This window comes from Aulonocara stuartgranti (assembly GCF_965226115.1).
Source record: "Aulonocara stuartgranti genome assembly, chromosome: 8".
In the NCBI taxonomy this organism is placed as follows: Eukaryota; Metazoa; Chordata; class Actinopteri; order Cichliformes; family Cichlidae; genus Aulonocara; species Aulonocara stuartgranti.
The window spans coordinates 26,447,191-26,465,559 of NC_138959.1; the positions used below are offsets into that span (position 1 = coordinate 26,447,191).

Consider the following 18,369-nt stretch of genomic DNA (forward strand, 5'->3'; position numbering starts at 1 on the left):
GTGAGACTTTAAGGCACTTTATACAACTTGCCTCGTTCACACAATCACTTTTTTCTGCTGAACTCGATCTGCCGTTCACATGTATGCGTCTCTTGCCCAATGATATTTGGCATGCAGACCGGAGCCGCCAAGGATCAAACCACCAACCTTCCAAATAGTAGATAACCTGCCCAACTTCCTGAGCTACAGCCGCCCTTACAACAGGCTGTCTCACTTCCTCATTATGTAGTGAAGTTATGTAAATCCAAGGCGGATTCCTGCAAACAGTCAGTAGAAGGTTTGTTTTATTTGATAAGTGATATTTAACAATTTAGATCTCAGTGAATGTGATAAATGTGTCGAATGTGTAGCAAACTGTTGTAAAAGAAAAGCTTCTGAAACACCATTCAGCAAAACACTAAACATTTCTAACTCAACCACATACTAATTGTTTACTTGCACCAGTCTCTTTCCTTACCACTAGGAGACTAGGAATCTTGTACATACCTCAAAGATGTTTATCACATTTTGACATTGGAAAACCACGGTTTGTCAAAATGGGACATGAATGAAAACATGTAAAAATAGTATTTCCTACTCCTTTTTCTATAAAATTGGTTAAAAATAGTTTGTGCTCATCAAATATTTGTGCTTCTTTGTGGAACTTTGCTTGAGAAAAGGTAGCTAGCTAGTTAGCACGATAGTTGCAGAAAAACAATGAGTTGTTGCTTGAGTCATCTTGGATCATCCTGCACATAGAAAAGTCTTTCTTCCTTGTCACGGTAATGTATGATCTTGTTAAATGCTAAATCTGTTTTGACGTTTACTGCCATGATGCCAGGTCTCTCTTGGAAGTGAAATTTGGATAAATGAAGAATTAATAACTAGACAATATAATGCCCATATTGTCATCATTAAAATTTCTTAATCTCGGACACAGGAAGCCATTTGCCTCATTTGAGAAGCAGCAAACCTACAAGTTGTCAGCTAAAGCGTAATGTATGGTCCCACAAATGTCCCTGTCTGCATATGCAATAGAGACTGACTTAAGACAGAAATAAACAGAGAGGAATTTCCACCCACCACAAACGTGTTCCCATGCTTTTCTCCAAAATGCAAACGCCATGTTGCTGAACTTGGTCAGTCAAATGCTGGTTGGAAGAATTGAACAGTGAGTCAACTCCGAGGCATTCCCTGGACAGCCAAGAGATATAATCTCACCAGTGTGCTCTGGGTCTATCCTGATAGCCTCTTTATGATAGGATATGGCCTGAACACCTAACCTGACTCTTTTTGATGTGGAGGAATAGCGGCTCTACTCTGAGCCCCCCTGGAATGACTGAACTCTTCACCCTATCTCTAAGGGTAGCCAGCCACCCTCAGGGGAAAATACTGTACTATTCACTGAATAAACACATCCAGAACCAATCATTTGGAGCAGGTAAAGTTGGAAGCATGAGTTAGACAAAGTTGAGCACCATATAAACCAAACAAGCTGGAAGATGCTAAAATCTTTAGCTTAGCAGAGCTCAAGAGTTAATGATCATTGTCTTCAGGCTTGTCATTACACATTGTTGTTGGATTCAGTCAGAATATATTAGTATTTCCACTAATATAAATGTAAAAACAAACAGAAATGTGACTTTTTACTCTTTATAAAGGTAAAAAATAAATTCACTGTGACATAAAGTATATTTTTTTATGAGCACAGGATCAATTTCTTGAGCTTTGCATGCATGCTGACATCCACTTGACTGTGAGTCAAGCCATAAGCCAAACAATAGACAATAAGCCTCTAAAAAATCCCAAGTTTCCCTGCCAGCTTGATTAAAAACTTCGGGGATCTGTTCTTTTCATGCCCACAAGATGAAACAAGATAAATTACCCACTGCTGTCATTTTCCCTGTGTTGCAAGGTAAACATATCATTTTGTGCATGATTTCCTCCTGCCTCCAGCCAATAGGTGCAACAGATCTTTATCCAGCAAATGACACACACACAAAAATACACAGGGGGTATTTATTAAGTTATTAAAGTAGTTTAATTAATAAATAAGTAATAATAAAATATATGCATGAATTATGAAGCTATTGCAGGTCCTCGAGACTTCCAATTAGCAGATAAATGAGAATATGAAATGCTAGTGTAAGTTCAGTCATAGCCTGAAGTTTGTGAATTACTTGTGTGAGTACCAGAAATTTTTACTTTTAACTTTTTTCCTGCAATAATCCAAAAAATACAAAAAGCATTGTGCATGCATTCCTTACAATGTGACGCTGCTTTTTCATGGTATTGTTACAACTTTAATTTACAACTTCTGGCATGGGTTTTTTTCACCATTAAAATTCAGTATTTGTTATTTTAAAAACAGAAAATAATAATGTCACATGCACAACACAGTTTGGTTGCAAATGAGCCACTCTGTAGTATGTGTGTGCTACATTGTTGCGGTAAAAGCTGCCAGTCTGTCTTCTTTTGTTATGCCTTTGTCAGAAGGTGGCGTCGCTTTGAGCAAAGAGGAGAAATGTGTGCATGTGTGGAATCAGGGTTTAGAGCGGCGTGGGGGTGTTCAAGCTTGTTTTTTGCTTGCTCGTCATCTCCCTCCCTTCCTCCCTCCCTCCCTCCCTCCCTCCCTCAGGGTCAGGTAGCATGCATAGCACTCTCACACACACTCCCACAGCTTCAAGAGAGCACACACACATTCTTCACTATCTACCCAGAACCTGCTTGGGTGAAGACAGCATGTGCGTCTGTGAGCTGTGAGGATGGAAAAGAGAGTGTGTGTGATCCAGACTGACTTCCACCAGTATAGACCCACCATTGCTCTCCACAACAGACCCCTGGCACATGTAAGAAAAATGCCTCTTTTTCTCTGGCACTACATGTTTTCCTTCTTCACTTAATCTTTGCTTATTCATTTTTTGCAGACTTTGTGTTATTTAATCTCTCCCGGTTAGTTTTCTTTCTGGCACTTTCTTCCACCATGATGCAGGGCTCTTCCTTGTTCCAGGCCCACACCTCTAGAAAAGAGGGTCCTTCATTCAGCAGGGGGCATCAGAGTGTATAGGATCATTTGTGACACATAGTGTATGTGCTTTTCAAGTTTTTTTAAATTTACTTTAAGATTTTCCATGTTTCAGGATTAGTATCATTCTTAAAGTTTAAGCTGTGAGTAGCTAAATGTGTAGTTTTTCCTCTTCTTCTCACAAGCTCACACATACATTTCAGTGGAATGCAAACACAGACAAGCATCAGAAAGCCTGAGGAGACTAAAACAGGGAGTTTCATTTGCTTGCTCACTGATTTAAGGTACTGCTGAAGGATCAATTACAACCACTTAGAAAACATTGGAAGATTTGAAGATTTAAAGCAAAGAGTTTTATGAGGAGATCAATACAACTCCAAACTACTGAACTGGAGCCAGGTAGCAACTCCAGAGTTCCCCTTAAACTCACTGACATCATTCTTTATGGAATTAATTACTAATATTAAATGATATCAATAATGAAAAACAGTAAAACAAAGTGTCTGTGAAGATCATGGTAGTCTATGGAGCTGAGAAAGAAAAGTGTCTGTTTCACCTCTCAGTTTATGGAGAGTCCCAGATTTTTAAGCCCTATTGGGAGTGTCCCTAAGAGGGCCGTGGACCCTATTGATCCCCTGCCTGATCACATGAAAACAGCTGTAGGTCACTATCAGCCAAGTAAAACAAAGTATTAAATGTGACAGCGGGGGCATGTACTGCAGCCTGCCAGTAGGGGAGCATCACAAGATGTTTGACCTCTTTTGGGGAGCTGTCATGTTGTGCACCTTTATATTAATGTATACTATCTATGGCGTGTGTGGATATTAAAAGATAGTCAAATGATATGAAGTAATGTAAGGCTGTACTTTTGATGATGGCTACTGCAGAGTAACTGATTACCATTTTTATGTAACTTGCCCATCACGGATGATATACAACTCTGTGACCTAGACCATGGTGGCTCTTTCAGCTGGCTGGTTCCTGTCTCTCTCAGTAGTTTCACATGTAGCAGCTGGGTCTGTCAGCAAAGACACAAAAAGCTCGGTGGTTTTCTTCTTTGATGATGGTGCATGTGGGTCATGCGGCTCAGATGGGATACTTTGTTTCTTTGTGTGCGTTTCCTCCTAAATTGAAAGGAATCCCACTGATCCTCAGATAATGTTATGTTTAGGTCTACACACTTCAAGGTAACTACAGTCAGTGTTGTCTATAATCCATCCAACCGTTATGCGGTCCAATAATGTAAGGTATTTCAAATCAACCTTATCGGGACAATAACTCACAAAGAAAAGAGCAGAACTTCAGTGTAACTACATGATGACAGTCATATCACTGATATAATTTATAAGCTGGTATTATTGGACCTGACCTGCAGTCAGTTGACCACATGAGTGTAAGTGAGCTATGAGGTGCTTCGCTGATCAAAGGCTTGCTGTACCTCCCTCCGCGACCTGGATCCAGAGTTCAGCCAGAGGCCAGGCTTCGCTCTGTGGTCCATTTATCTGGGAGCAATTTGGATGCTGAGGATTGTTTACTGTCCAGAAATGCTCTGTTTGCAGCAATAAGCTAACAATTCAAGGACGACACACACCTGGATAAGAAGCACCCAAACACAGTAGATGTGCATTAAGTATCACTGAGCTTTAGAGCTACAGGTTTTTGCTTAAGCTCTGGGTCTGCAGTCACAGTCTGACCTGTATACTGCAGTGGTCAGTAGCACTGCAGATGAAAGAAAGAATAAAGTGCATTCATCAAAGTCGCTCTGAGTAAAACTTAGATATACGTCATGTGTTTTATCTCTTGTCAGACACACATGTATAAAGACAGATGTGATTAATCCCAGTCCTCACTGTCTGTTAGGATCTTTTCCATTTACACACTGTGCTATTACCTTTAGCTTACTAGAAAAACTAACTTTAATGATTTTTTCTACTAAATAATGGGCCATTATCACACAAACCTTTACGTTTTATTAACAGAGGAATGATTTAATGTGCACATTCATTGAACAGCCTGAAATTAGTCATTAAGGCTCACTATAGTAAAACAAAAACATATTAAGAGCTGGCTATTTAGTGGTTGTTAGTGGCATTGCAGTTTGCCATACTTACAAGTTAACTGGTTCTTAATTATGATCTCACTAGGGACTGTATTACTAGTTTTAACGCATTGCTACTAAGAACCTCCCAGCAATGACTTTTGCTCAGGCACATTTTGAAGACTAACTTTATAATTCCTGAAGTTTTGTTTTGCACCTACATATGCAAATATAAAAGATATTAATTTCTTTTTTTATGGATATTAGTGATGAATGATTAGACTTAAACATTAAAGGTGACGGACATCTCTGCTGAGGTTTTAATATTAAAAAAGATCAAAATGATCTTCAAACGCCGACTTTACCCAAAATTTAGAATTAGTTCTTTTTTTCCAAAGGCTTGAAAGTAAACCAACTATCACTTGCATCCTTCTGTCCAAGCTCACACTCTGTTAGTCTTTGACTCTTTATGCTTGAATAAGTGACAGGATTTTTCTTTGCATTTAGCACCTGCCTGTGCAAAGGTGTTCAATTAAAACTGAGCATTAACTAAGCAGCTTTCAAAGCTTCAAAGCATGATCCAGAGTTTGCATGATGATTTTATTACTTTTTTCCTGAAATAGTTTGGCTGTTGCCTACTTGAGTAATGTGAATATTAACAGGGATAACACACAGGCATGGTAACTATTGGTGGTAACTACTAAAGATGGCGGTGTTCCAGATCTACTGGCGTTTAGATCAACTGGCGTTGGTCGAACAGATGTGTGGCAGTCTTGCGTTTCAGGAGCTGCTACCGACAAACCAGCAAAAAAACGCCAAATGTGTCACCTGTGACACTTGTGAGGTTGTCTCAAACACACTCCGTCAGTCTTGATGCTGTTGAACAACAAAATGTTTAAAAATGTGGCGAGTTTACCTGGTGATATCCTCGTGCGCCATGCGATCGCGAAAACAGCAAACAAGTAACACCACGCCGTTGTTGTTCACGGGACAGCAAGAGTAAACGATCGGGAGACTCTTGTCGTCGTTATCGTTCCCCTCGCACGGTTTATTTCTCCGAATTCAGCGTTTTTGCTTCACAACTACAGCGAGCAGTTTACTTTGTGCACTAACATGGAGTCGAGTCAACCAGCGCCACCTCTGGCCAAGTGCCACAGCCTACAGCCAGATCAACCTGTGACACACATCTGCACCACGTTTGAATTCGTGTCATGCACATTTGTACCTTTCAATTGTGTCTGTTTGTGCGTCATGCAAATAAACCTTTGGAAAGAATGAAATGATATCATGTATTTATTATCAGCCTACATTTGTACAAAATTCCAAATTATATACACAAAGTCATAGAAATCACCACTCCAATTGGTCATCATGATTTTAATATTCTCTTTTTCCATAACAATGAAATACACCTTGGACAAATATGACACATCAATATTTCATTAGTGTTGTCACATCACATCCTGTAAGCATCGTCTGTCTGTGTCTTTTCCCTGAAAATGAATATTTCCAGCCAATATAGGCAATTCATCAACATGGCTGGAGTTATATACAGTCTGTATAAGTGTGGTTAATCTAATGAAGATTTGTAAGGAGACGGCAGTTACTGTGAATTCACAGCAGTTACACAGTGATTAGTAATAAACAGCCAGTGAGAGTGAGTGGATATGACTGTTCCCACCACTAACACATGACCATAGGCCATTACTAGATTAACTTGTGACACATCTGCACCTGCTGCTATGATCACATTGAGTAGAGGCTGAGTGGCTGCACTTACCCCTGGTACATCCAAATCTACCCACAAACATGTTGAAAGATGCAATGCCAGCAATGTGGATTGTCAACACTGAAAACAATCAGTAAGCAAAGACAACAGGGATCACTTTTTTCTGTTTATTTAGCACCCACAACATTTGTAGTCGCCTTCTGCACAGGGGAAGTCCACACACACCGTGTGGTACCACTTTCCACAGAAGGTGCAATCTGCAAGATTGAATGAGATTGTCAGGGTCATTGTCTGACTGTTTATTACTAATCACTGTGTAACTGCTGTACATTCACAGTAACTGCCATCTCCTTATAAATGTTTATTAGATTGACCACACTTATGCAGACTGTATATCACAACCAACTCTAACATGTTTGTTTGCAGAGGGCAGACACAGACAGACTACGCTAACGACATGTGATGTTACAACACTGGTGAAATATTAGTGTGTTCACGACATTTTTCGTATGGGCAAAAGTATTGATATCAGGATGGTGATTCTTATGTGTATGTAATTTGGCATTTTGTACAAATGTAGGCTGATAATAAATACATGATATCATTTCATTCATTTCAAAGGTTTATTTGCATGACGCACAAACAGACACAATTGAAAGGTACAAATGTGCATGACACGAATTCAAACGTGGTGCAGATGTGTGTCACAGGTTGATCTGGCTGTAGGCTGTGGCACTTGGCCAGAGGTGGCGCTGGTTGACTCGACTCCATGTTAGTGCACAAAGTAAACTGCACGCTGTAGTTGTGAAGCAAAAACGCTGAATTCGGAGAAATAAACCGTGCGAGGGGAACGATAACGACGACAAGAGTCTCCCGATCGTTTACTCTTGCTGTCCTGTGAACAACAACGGCGTGGTGTTACTTGTTTGCTGTTTTCGCGATCGCGTCACGCATGAGGATATCACCAGGTAAACTCGCCACATTTTTAAACATTTTGTTGTTCAACAGCATCAAGACTGACGGAGTGTGTTTGAGACAACCTCACAAGTGTCACAGGTGACACATTTGGCGTTTTTTTGCTGGTTTGTCGGTAGCAGCTCCTGAAACGCAAGACTGCCACACATCTGTTCGACCAACGCCAGTTGATCTAAACGCCAGTTGATCTGGAACAGCGGCGCGTGAACAACGCGAGGCTCAGTGTCTCTCCAGAATCTGCTATTTAGCGGTTTTTTATCTACTTTTAACCGGATTATTCGTCCAGAATTGCTGTGCGTTGCTGACCTACAGCAGACAAGAGCTTCTGGACATCTGGACTCACAACTCCAACAGTTTTATCGCCGATCTCCGACTCATCCCAGAGATCTCCAGAACACCGGAGGCTGCCCACTCTCCCCGGCTGGGCGGAAGTGCACGCAGACGGCGCCGAGATCGTAAACAAAGGCGAGGTAGGCGCGGAGGGCTACGGGCTAAGCTAAAGCTAACGCCACACCGGCTGCCTTTACCCAGTATTTTTCTCGCCAATGTCCGTTCTCTGGCAAACAAAATGGATGAGATACGGCTCTCCATCACTAACAACAGACGGATTATGGACTCAAATGTCATGTTTTTCACCGAAACATGGCTGAACAACAGCTGCCCGGACAATGCTATCGAGTTAGCAGGACGCCACACACACCGAGCCGACAGGCTAGCAGATGACTCCGGCAAGACCAGAGGTGGAGGTTTGTGCATTTATATTAACAATGCTTGGTGCATGAACTCCACTACTACTGAGAGTCACTGCTCACCTAATGCGGAGTTTTTAATGGTCAAATGCAGACCTTATTATCTCCCCAGAGAATTCACTTCGATCATACTCACTGCCGTGTATATACCCCCCGACGCTAATGCTAGGTTGGCCATGAAAGAACTTTCTGCAGCCATTAACAAACACCAGAATAAACACCCCGAGGCTGCTTTTATTGTTGCTGGCGACTTCAACCACACCAACTTAAAGACAGTCCTCCCCAGATTCCACCAACATGTCTCCTGCCACACCAGAGGAGACAAGACTTTAGACCATGTGTATTCCAACCTGGCTGGAGCCTACAAAGCCACACCCCTCCCCCACATTGGACAATCGGACCATCTCTCCCTGTTCCTCACACCTCGGTATTCACCACTCATCCAACGTGTGAAACCTGCTGTGAGGACAATTAAAGTGTGGCCAGAGGGGACAGACGCAGTGCTCCAGGACAGATTTAAAAACACAGACTGGAATATGTTCACCCACACAGACCTGGACCAGTACGCCTCATCTGTACTGGATTACATCTCCAAAACCACAGACAGTGTCACCACCCAGAAACGGATCACCATGTACCCCAACCAGAAGCCTTGGATGAACCGGGATGTTCGTCTCCTCCTGAAGGCCCGCAACACTGCCTTTAGGTCAGGAGATGCACACGCCTACAGTACAGCCAGGGCTAATCTAAAGAAGGGCATCAAAAAAGCCAAACACCATTACAAAAAGAAGGTAGAAGAACACTTCTCCAACTCCAACCCCCGACGCATGTGGCAAGGACTCCAGACCATCACAGACTACAGGACCACCAAACCCTCCCCCGCATCCTCTGATGTCTCCTTCCTCAACGAGCTCAACAACTTTTATGCTCGTTTTGAGCGAGGGAACCCCACAACCACAACCAAAGCAGACATGACGCCAGACCACCAACCTATGACTCTCTCCCCCACCGATGTAGGAGCGGTGCTGAGCAGGATCAATGTCCACAAGGCTGCAGGCCCTGATGGCATCCCCGGGCGTGTTCTCAGAGCGTGTTCTGGGGAGCTTGCAGGAGTGCTCACAGACATATTCAATCTGTCCTTGGCCCACGCTGTGGTACCGGCCTGCTTCAAATCCACCTCCATCGTCCCGATACCCAAAAACTCCAACCCATCTTGCCTTAATGATTACCGCCCAGTAGCACTCACCCCCATCATCACTAAGTGCTTAGAGCGACTGGTCCTAGCACACTTCAAATCCTGTCTCCCCCCCACCAATTCGCATACCGCCGGAACAGGAGCACAGAGGATGCAGTCTCCATCGCAATGCACTCTGTCCTCTCACACCTGGACAACAACAACACCTACGCCAGAATGCTGTTTATAGACTTCAGTTCAGCATTCAATACAATCCACCCCTCACAACTCATCAGGAAACTGACAGACCTGGGTATCAGTTCCCTCATCTGCAAATGGTTACTGGACTTCCTGACCAACCGCCCCTAACATGTCCGGCTGGATAACCGCTGCTCATCTACCATCACAATGAACACCACAAGGCTGTGTGATGAGCCCTTTCCTCTACTCCCTCTTCACCCACGACTGCAGACCTGCTGATGGTTCCAACACCATCATTAAGTTTGCAGATGACACCACGGTGATTGGCCTCATCAGTGACAACGATGAGGCCGCCTACAGGGAGGAGGTGGATCGTCTGGCTGAGTGGTGCGACAGAAACAACCTGCTGCTTAACACCGAGAAGACCAAGGAGCTCATCGTGGACTACAGGAGGAATGCTGACCCACATCCACCCATCCACATTAAGGGGACGGCTGTGGAGCGTGTGAGCAGCTTCAAGTTCCTGGGAGTCCACATCTCCGAGGATCTCACCTGGACGACCAACTGCTCCAAGCTGGTCAAGAAGGCTCACCAGCGCCTCTTCTTCTTGAGGACTCTGAGGAAGAACCACCTGTCCTCAGACATCCTGGTGAACTTCTATCGCTGCACCATCGAGAGCATCCTGACCAACTGTATAACAGTCTGGTACGGGAACTGCTCTGCCTCGGACCGGAAGGCGTTGCAGAGGGTCGTGAAAACTGCCCAGCGCATCGCCGGAGCACCACTTCCTGCCATAAAAGACATCTACAGGAAGCGGTGTCTGAAAAGGGCTGGGAAAATCATCAAAGACCCCAGTCACCCATCACATGGACTCTTCACCCTCCTGCCCTCTGGGAGGCGCCACAGGAACCTCCGGACTAAGACCACCAGGTACCGGAACAGCTTCTTCCCCACAGCTGTCAGACTCCTGAACTCTGCCTCCTGACATCTGACCCACGTTAAACTCATGGACTGAACATACACACACCCACAATGGACAACTGTACCCTCAAACACAATAATAACATGGACTGAACCACCACTCACAACCACTAGCACTTTATATAGCCTCTGTAGGAATTATATCTCACTTATCTTAACTGCACTACTGTATAGCTCTGTGTAAATAATCATTCTGTACATTCGATAATCTTTAATCCTACAACTGTTTACAACTTGCATAGTTCCCATTTCTGTATAGCTGTATATCTCAGATTCTGTAAAGTTATTTATTTCATATTCTGTATAGTTTTTCATATTTATATCCTGTTCATATCCTGTACATAGCTTGTACTCACTAGAGCCTGTACATACTTATAGTTATAGAATATTCACAACATACTTCATACCGTGTACATTATAACATACCATAATAGACCCATTTCTGTAATATACTCACATATCTATATTATTGCTAATATATATTGTAATATATCTATATCACTAAAGCACTTCTGGATGGATGCAAACTGCATTTCGTTGCCCTGTACCTGTGCATGTGCAATGACAATAAAGTTGAATTCTATTCTATTCTATTCTAAAGAGTAACTATTATGGCTGTCCTTGTTTTCTGCTACACATTATATTATTACAAATATTAAACATAGTTACACAACTAGAGGTCAGCACACGTATGCAAGCAATCTGTGTACGCAGACATTTTTTTCTTGGATGTTAATGATGGTAATAAGAACAGTAGCCCCGCCCACCTGCAATCTTCTGTTTACAGTTTTTTCTGAATGCTTAAACCCTAACTGTGATTCCTGTAGCACAATCTCTAAAACTATTCAGACTTATAGCAAAACCACTCACTGAGTTTGCAAAACTAAAAGCACAAAAACTGCTTTGCACTCAGTTTGCAATTTTGTAACACACACTATGCAAAACTGTAGGCACAATTCACTGCACAACACTCAATTACCAAATTTCCAACACACTCCTAGCAAAAGTATACACATGTATGGCTATCATTAACACTAATTTGCCAACTGTCTGGCACACTTTCACATGTGAAAACTTTTTTAGATAATTAGTTCACTTTGCAATCAGCCTAAGCACTATAATACAGGTAAGCTGTGTGTGCGGAGTACAATGGAGGGAGCAGAAAGAGTGAGAAGTAGAGGAGGCCGAGGAAGAGGACGTGGAGGTGAAGAAGTAGGATGAAGAGGACAACAAGGACAAGGAGGAGCAAGAGGAAGACGAGGAGGGGGGAGAGGAAGGGTAGGAAGAGTAAGAAATAGAATTGCTGATGACATCAGAGCTACAATAGTGGACCATGTAATCAACCGTGGAATGACCCTGAGGGTAGCTGGCCAACGGGTCCAGCCTAACTCGAGCCGCTACACTGTAGCAAGTACCATAGGGACATCTTGAAATGAGAATCGGTTAGTACAGTCACTTCGCACAAAGATTTGTAGCACTGCCATATGCCAATGAGAAACACACCAATACCATTGATGTAAAAATACGGAAATTGTTACTTTACAGAATTGCTAGATGACCAGATGCTGGGGCAGAGGAAGCATGTTCACTGCAGACCAAGTAACCCATATAGTCATTATGGCGATTGCAAATAATCCTATACTTGGAAATAAACACTTGTGTTTGTTTTGATGTGTGTGAATAAACACCAGTACTTGAAGTTTGGATTCCTCTATGCTTATGGATCTATGACAGAAGTATGAGCTCAGACTGACATAGCCTACCTTGTGCACAGAGGAAGCAAAAGCCAGATGTGTTTTGTATTCATACCATCAGTGTGCAGTTGGCGCATTGTGTGCTTAGTAGATGATGGCTTGTGTGTACTGTTTGATACGGAAACACCATTTTTACGAAGGTGTGAAGAGTTAATCTAGCTGTGTTTGCTTTTACAAGAGAACTACAATGTTTTGATTATTGGGTGACAGGTTTTCTTATTTGTGTGAAGAGTTTTGCAAAATTAGCCAATAGTTACAAAAAATGTGCTTAAGCAATCAGAAAAAACTGTAAAAGTAGCAGCCACTCAAAAGAAGGTTTAGTCAGGGAGGGGGTTTGTTTCAGAAGACAAGGAATAAGTTAAATAGGATTATTTTTGAACTGTGAATCAATATAAAAGTGGAAATGGATTAAGAATAGAACAACAGAATAAGTCCCCTTTTCATATTCATAGTCCTCAGTTGACTTCAAAGTATATTCAGGGAGTGCAAACAATTTTTACAGCACTACGAATCAGATGGACACTTGGAAAGTTTTTCTTCTGAGACAAGAGGTGCAAAAACACCTCAGAGCTTCAAGTCAAAACATGACACCTTTGCTCAAGTGTAATCCCCGGCCTTCACACAAAGCGGGAATGCGCTGCAATAAAGAGAGTACTTTATTTGTGCAATATCAACACTGGTGCTGGCATAAGGGGTTAATCCCTGTGATCATGCTAAAGGTGAACCATTGATGTGTCATATTTGTCTTCCTCTTCTTTTTCTGGCATCGGCGTGCAGATTGAAGCTAAGTGAGACATTCAGTCCCGCACTGACAGGTGAAGGTATTGTGTGTTTAATCTGACTACAGGCAAAAGGAAGTTCAGGTGTGTCAGGCGATACACATGTGCTAAACCGTGTTTGGACAACGTGGTAATTATCGGCACACACTTTAAGAAAGATGATAATGCCCTTACTACTTTCCCTGCTGACGAACTGTACAGTTTGTCAGGCATGAGCAGTGAACTGGCTGTCAGATCTCTGACAGCCCAACTAATGACAGCTCTTTTTCAGATACCAGCACTCAAGCAGCAACAGGTTTTTGTGCATGTGTGTGTGTGTGTGTGTGTGTGTGTGTGTGTGTGTGTGTGTGTGTGTGTGTGTGTGTGTGCGTGCGAGCCTGCCTTTCTGTACAGTAACACAGCATATGCTTTTTAACACCTTCTTTTCAATTCAATTCAATTCAATTGTATTTATATAGCGCCAAATCACAACAAAAGTCGCCTCAAGGCGCTTCATAGATACAGAGAAAAACCCAACAATCATATGACCCCCTATGAGCAAGCACTTTGGCAACAGTGGGAAGGAAAAACTCCCTTTTAACAGTAAGAAACCTCCGGCAGAACCAGGCTCAGGGAGGGGCGGGGCCATCTGCTGCGACCGGTTGGGGTGAGAGAAGGAAGACAGGATAAAAGACATGCTGTGGAAGAGAGACAGAGGTTAATAACAGATATGATTCAATGCAGAGAGGTCTGTTAATACATAGTGAGTGAGAAAGGTGACTGGAAAGGAAAAACTCAATGCATCATGGGAATCCCCCGGCAGCCTACGTCTATTGCAGCATAACTAAGGGAGGATTCAGGATCACCTGGTCCAGCCCTAACTATATGCTTTAGCAAAAAGGAAAGTTTTAAGCCTAATCTTGAAAGTAGAGATAGTGTCTGTCTCCCGAATCCAAACTGGAAGCTGGTTCCACAGAAGAGGGGCCTGAAAACTGAAGGCTCTGCCTCCCATTCTACTTTTAAATACTCTAGGAACAACAAGTAGGCCTGCAGAGCGAGAGCGAAGTGCTCTAATAGGGTGATATGGTACTACAAGGTCATTAAGATAAGATGGGGCCTGATTATTTAAGACCTTGTATGTGAGGAGCAGGATTTTGAATTCAATTCTGGATTTAACAGGAAGCCAATGAAGGGAAGCCAAAACAGGAGAAATATGCTCTCTCTTTCTAGTCCCTGTCAGTACTCTTGCTGCAGCATTTTGGATTAGTTGAAGGCTTTTCAGCGAGTTTTTTCGACATCCTGATAATAATGAATTACAGTAGTCCAGCCTGGAAGTAATAAATGCATGAACTAGTTTTTCAGCGTCACTCTGAGACAGGATATTTCTAATTTTAGAGATGTTGCGCAAATGGAAGAAAGCAGTCTTACATATTTGTTTAATATGTGCTTTGAAGGACATGTCCTGGTCAAAAATGACTCCAAGGTTCCTCACAGTGTTACTGGAGGCCAAGGTAATGCCATCCAGAGTAAGAATCTGGTTAGATACCATATTTCTAAGATTTTCAGGGCCGAGTACAATAACCTCAGTTTGATCTGAATTAAGAAGCAGAAAGTTAGCGGCCATCCAGGTCTTTATGTCTTTAAGGCATTCCTGCAGTTTAACTCATTGGTGTGTGTCATCTGGCTTCATGGACAGATAGAGCTGGGTGTCATCGGCATAGCAGTGAAAATGTATGCTATGTCTTCTAATGATGCTGCCTAAGGGAAGCATGTATAATGTAAACAGAATTGGTCCTAGCACTGAACCCTGTGGAACTCCACAATTAACCTCAGTGTGTGAAGAGGACTCTCCATTTACATGCACAAATTGGAGTCTATTAGATAGATATGATACAAACCACTGCAGTGCAGTACCTGTAATACCTACAGCATGTTCTAATCGCTCTAATAGGATATTATGGTCAACAGTATCGAATGCTGCACTAAGGTCTAGCAGGACAAGCACAGAGATGAGTCCACTGTCAGAGGCCATAAGAAGATCATTTGTAACCTTCACTAAAGCTGTTTCTGTGCTGTGATGAGCTCTGAAACCTGACTGAAACTCTTCAAATAAGCCATTCCTCTGCAGATGATCTGTTAGCTGTTTGACAACTACTCTTTCAAGGATTTTTGATATGAAAGGAAGGTTGGAGATTGGCCTATAATTAGCTAAGACTGCTGGGTCTAGAGATGGCTTTTTGAGTAAAGGTTTAACTACAGCCAGCTTGAAGGCCTGTGGTACATAGCCGATTATTAGAGATAGGTTGATCATATTTAAGATCGAAGAATTAATTAATGGCAGGACATCTTTGAGCAGTTTTGTAGGAATGGGGTCTAAAAGACACGTTGAAGGTTTGGAGGAAGTAATTATTGAAGTTAACTCAGAAAGATCAATTGGAGAAAAAGAGTCTAACTTAACATCAATGGTACTAAGAGTAGCTGTAGATAATATTACATCTGTGGGATGATTATTGGTAATTTTTTCTCTAATGATAAAAATTATATTTGTGAAGAAGTTCATGAAGTCATTACTAGTTAACGTTAAAGGGATGGTTGGCTCAAAAGAGCTCTGACTTTTTGTCAGCCTGGCTACAGTGCTGAAGAGAAACCTGGGGTTGTTCTTATTTTCTTCAATCAGTGATGAATAGTAAGATGTTCTGGCTTTGCGGAGGGCTTTCTTATAAAGCAGCAAACTATTTCTCCAGGCTAAATGATGATCCTCTAGATTTGTGACACGCCATTTCCTCTCCAGATTACGAGTCATCTGCTTTAGGCTACGTGTTTGAGAATTATACCACGGAGTCAAATACTTCTGATTAGAGACCTTAGTTTTCACTGGAGCTACAGTATCCAGAGTCGTACGTAGTGAGGAGGTGAAATTATTAACAAGATAATCGACCTCTGTTGGGGTAGCGTTCAGATAGCTGCTCTGCTCTGTGTTGGTACAGGGCATTGAAGATGATAACAGTGGTTGGATTATATTCTTAAACTTAGTTACAGCGCTTTCAGAAAGACATCTACTTTGATAAAGTCTACTCTCCACCGCTGTGTAATCAATTATTGTAAATGTAAATGTTATCAGGAAATGATCAGACAGGAGAGGGTTTTCAGGAAACACTGTTAAATGTTCAGTTTCTATGCCATATGTTAAAACAAGATCTAGAGTGTGATTAAAGTGGTGGGTGGGTTCTTTTACATTTTGAGAGAAACCAATTGAGTCTAATAACAGATTAAATGCCATGTTGAGGCTGTCATTTTTAGCATCTACATGGATGTTAAAATCACCCACAATAATTATTTTATCTGAGCTCAGAACTAAATTAGATATAAAGTCTGAGAAATCAGACAGAAACTCTGTGTAAGGCCCATTCTTCAATGGATAATGACATTGTTTTATTCCAGATCCACTTCTTGTTTCTTTTAGAAGTTATGCCAGAATTACTTGCAGAATCTTGTTAGGTGAGCAGAGAAAATAAAAGAAAATATATATATGTTCTGGCAGAAAGTTTAAATGTATGCAGCAGACAGAAGGTCTGTTGCTTTGGATAGTGCATTTTGTGTGGAATTGAAACCATTTCCTGCACTACATTTAATGCGGGGCTTTATTGTGTTAAAATACCCTGTCTAAGAATTCAGTGCAGAACAGCTGACATTTCTATTTGCAGTATAGACAAATACTATTGTTCATAATCAGAGGGTTCAGAAATTCTTTGCTTCTATTTCAAGGTCACATTTGCTACAGCAGAAAGCAACATCCTAATGGTTGTCTAAACTTAGCACAAAAGTAAGAAAATGTGTGTTTGGTTGATTATTTGTCCATGCTTCTTGAAAATAAATTTTACGCCTTTGGAAAGCAAGGGTACTGGTTATTATAAGCAGACCTTTGACAAAAAAATTAAAAGTGAGTGAGCAAAGTGAGCAAACCCACTCTGGACACTAACTAAAATTAAACTGAATTAAAAGAAACGTTAAAATAAAAATAAATATAAAAAATAATTAGACATTAAAAACTATAATAACTCTGATGGAAACCTGTTTATTTCCCCTAAATAGTACCACATTTGTAAGGAACATGCATGTGTGTGTTAAGCAGCAGGGTTGAGCATGTGGATGGATTATCTCAGCTGTTCTCCTGACTGACGTTTGGTCCGTTTAAAAATCTTTTTCCTGCCATGTGATTGCATTTGTCCCTAACCATCGTTAACTTTTATCGAGTGGAAAAAAGTTAGCATTCATCCTCCAGCCTCACTGTTTCTGTTATGCTAACCATAGCTGTGTAGCTAGCCACCACATCATTATATACCAGCTAGCCCAACTTCAGTAACCTTACAAATATCACTGCTGTTTAGTTTCCTGTCTTCATTTATGTCGAAAGATGGTGTATCATCTTTAGATGGAAACTAGCAAGCTAACTTCCTGCTGACTTCTAACTCTGTTAAATTTAATAAATTCTGTTTTCATGGATGTTAGACTTCAATGTTACACCTGGTAGAGCAGCCACACTGATCATTTTATTAAAGACAAAAGGATTTAGACAGTTTTTAACTCTCAGTGATGCTGCAGTGTTCCTGACTTTGGGACCTGAAGCAGAGTTTGGACCTGGAAACGGCTAATGAGGTCAGAATTAAAGACCAGGTTGTAAAGCAGAAGGGTTTAGTAACTGCAGCAACTGCAGAAGAACATGTGAAGCTATGGAGTGGGGTTGCTTATGATAAGGTGCCTTGTGCTTAAAAGTCACCTATGCTCTGCTGCTAACTGCAGAGTTCGAATTCTTTCCTAGCATTAATATCGGCACAAAAACTGATATTCATGGGCCGGGTACATGGTTATGTAGCTTATTTGTGGCCATACAGTGTAGGCTAGCTGGGATTTTATGGTGAAAAACTAGTCAACTTTCTTATTTCACTGCAACTCTATCAGTGACTAGATAAGTTGTTGGCTTCAGCTTTGTTTTAGACTCCTCCAGC

At 41.7% G+C, this 18,369-nt stretch overlaps 2 protein-coding genes across 3 annotated transcripts in view; both read left to right on the forward strand.

The window, feature by feature from the left end:
- Positions 1-2,661: 2,661 nt before the first annotated feature.
- LOC309712921 (uncharacterized protein MYH16) overlaps positions 2,662-18,369 on the forward strand; it is a 61,711-nt gene continuing 46,003 nt past the window's right edge. The window contains exon 1 of the mRNA XM_082544130.1: positions 2,662-2,828. Coding sequence (XP_082400256.1) covers positions 2,745-2,828 — 84 coding nt within the window. The 5' untranslated portion in view covers positions 2,662-2,744. The remainder of the gene's footprint in view (positions 2,829-18,369) is intronic.
- Positions 7,338-10,310, forward strand: LOC309712922 (uncharacterized protein). Of its 2 annotated transcripts, none has more exons than XM_082544131.1 (2): positions 7,338-7,739; positions 7,866-10,310. In XM_082544131.1, the coding sequence occupies exon 2, from the start codon at positions 8,315-8,317 to the stop codon at positions 9,917-9,919; it is 1,605 nt and encodes a 534-aa protein (XP_082400257.1). In that variant the 5' UTR covers positions 7,338-7,739; positions 7,866-8,314; the 3' UTR covers positions 9,920-10,310. The 2 variants fall into 2 exon arrangements, with proteins under 2 accessions (XP_082400257.1, XP_082400258.1); XM_082544132.1 differs by having other exon boundaries at positions 7,869-10,310.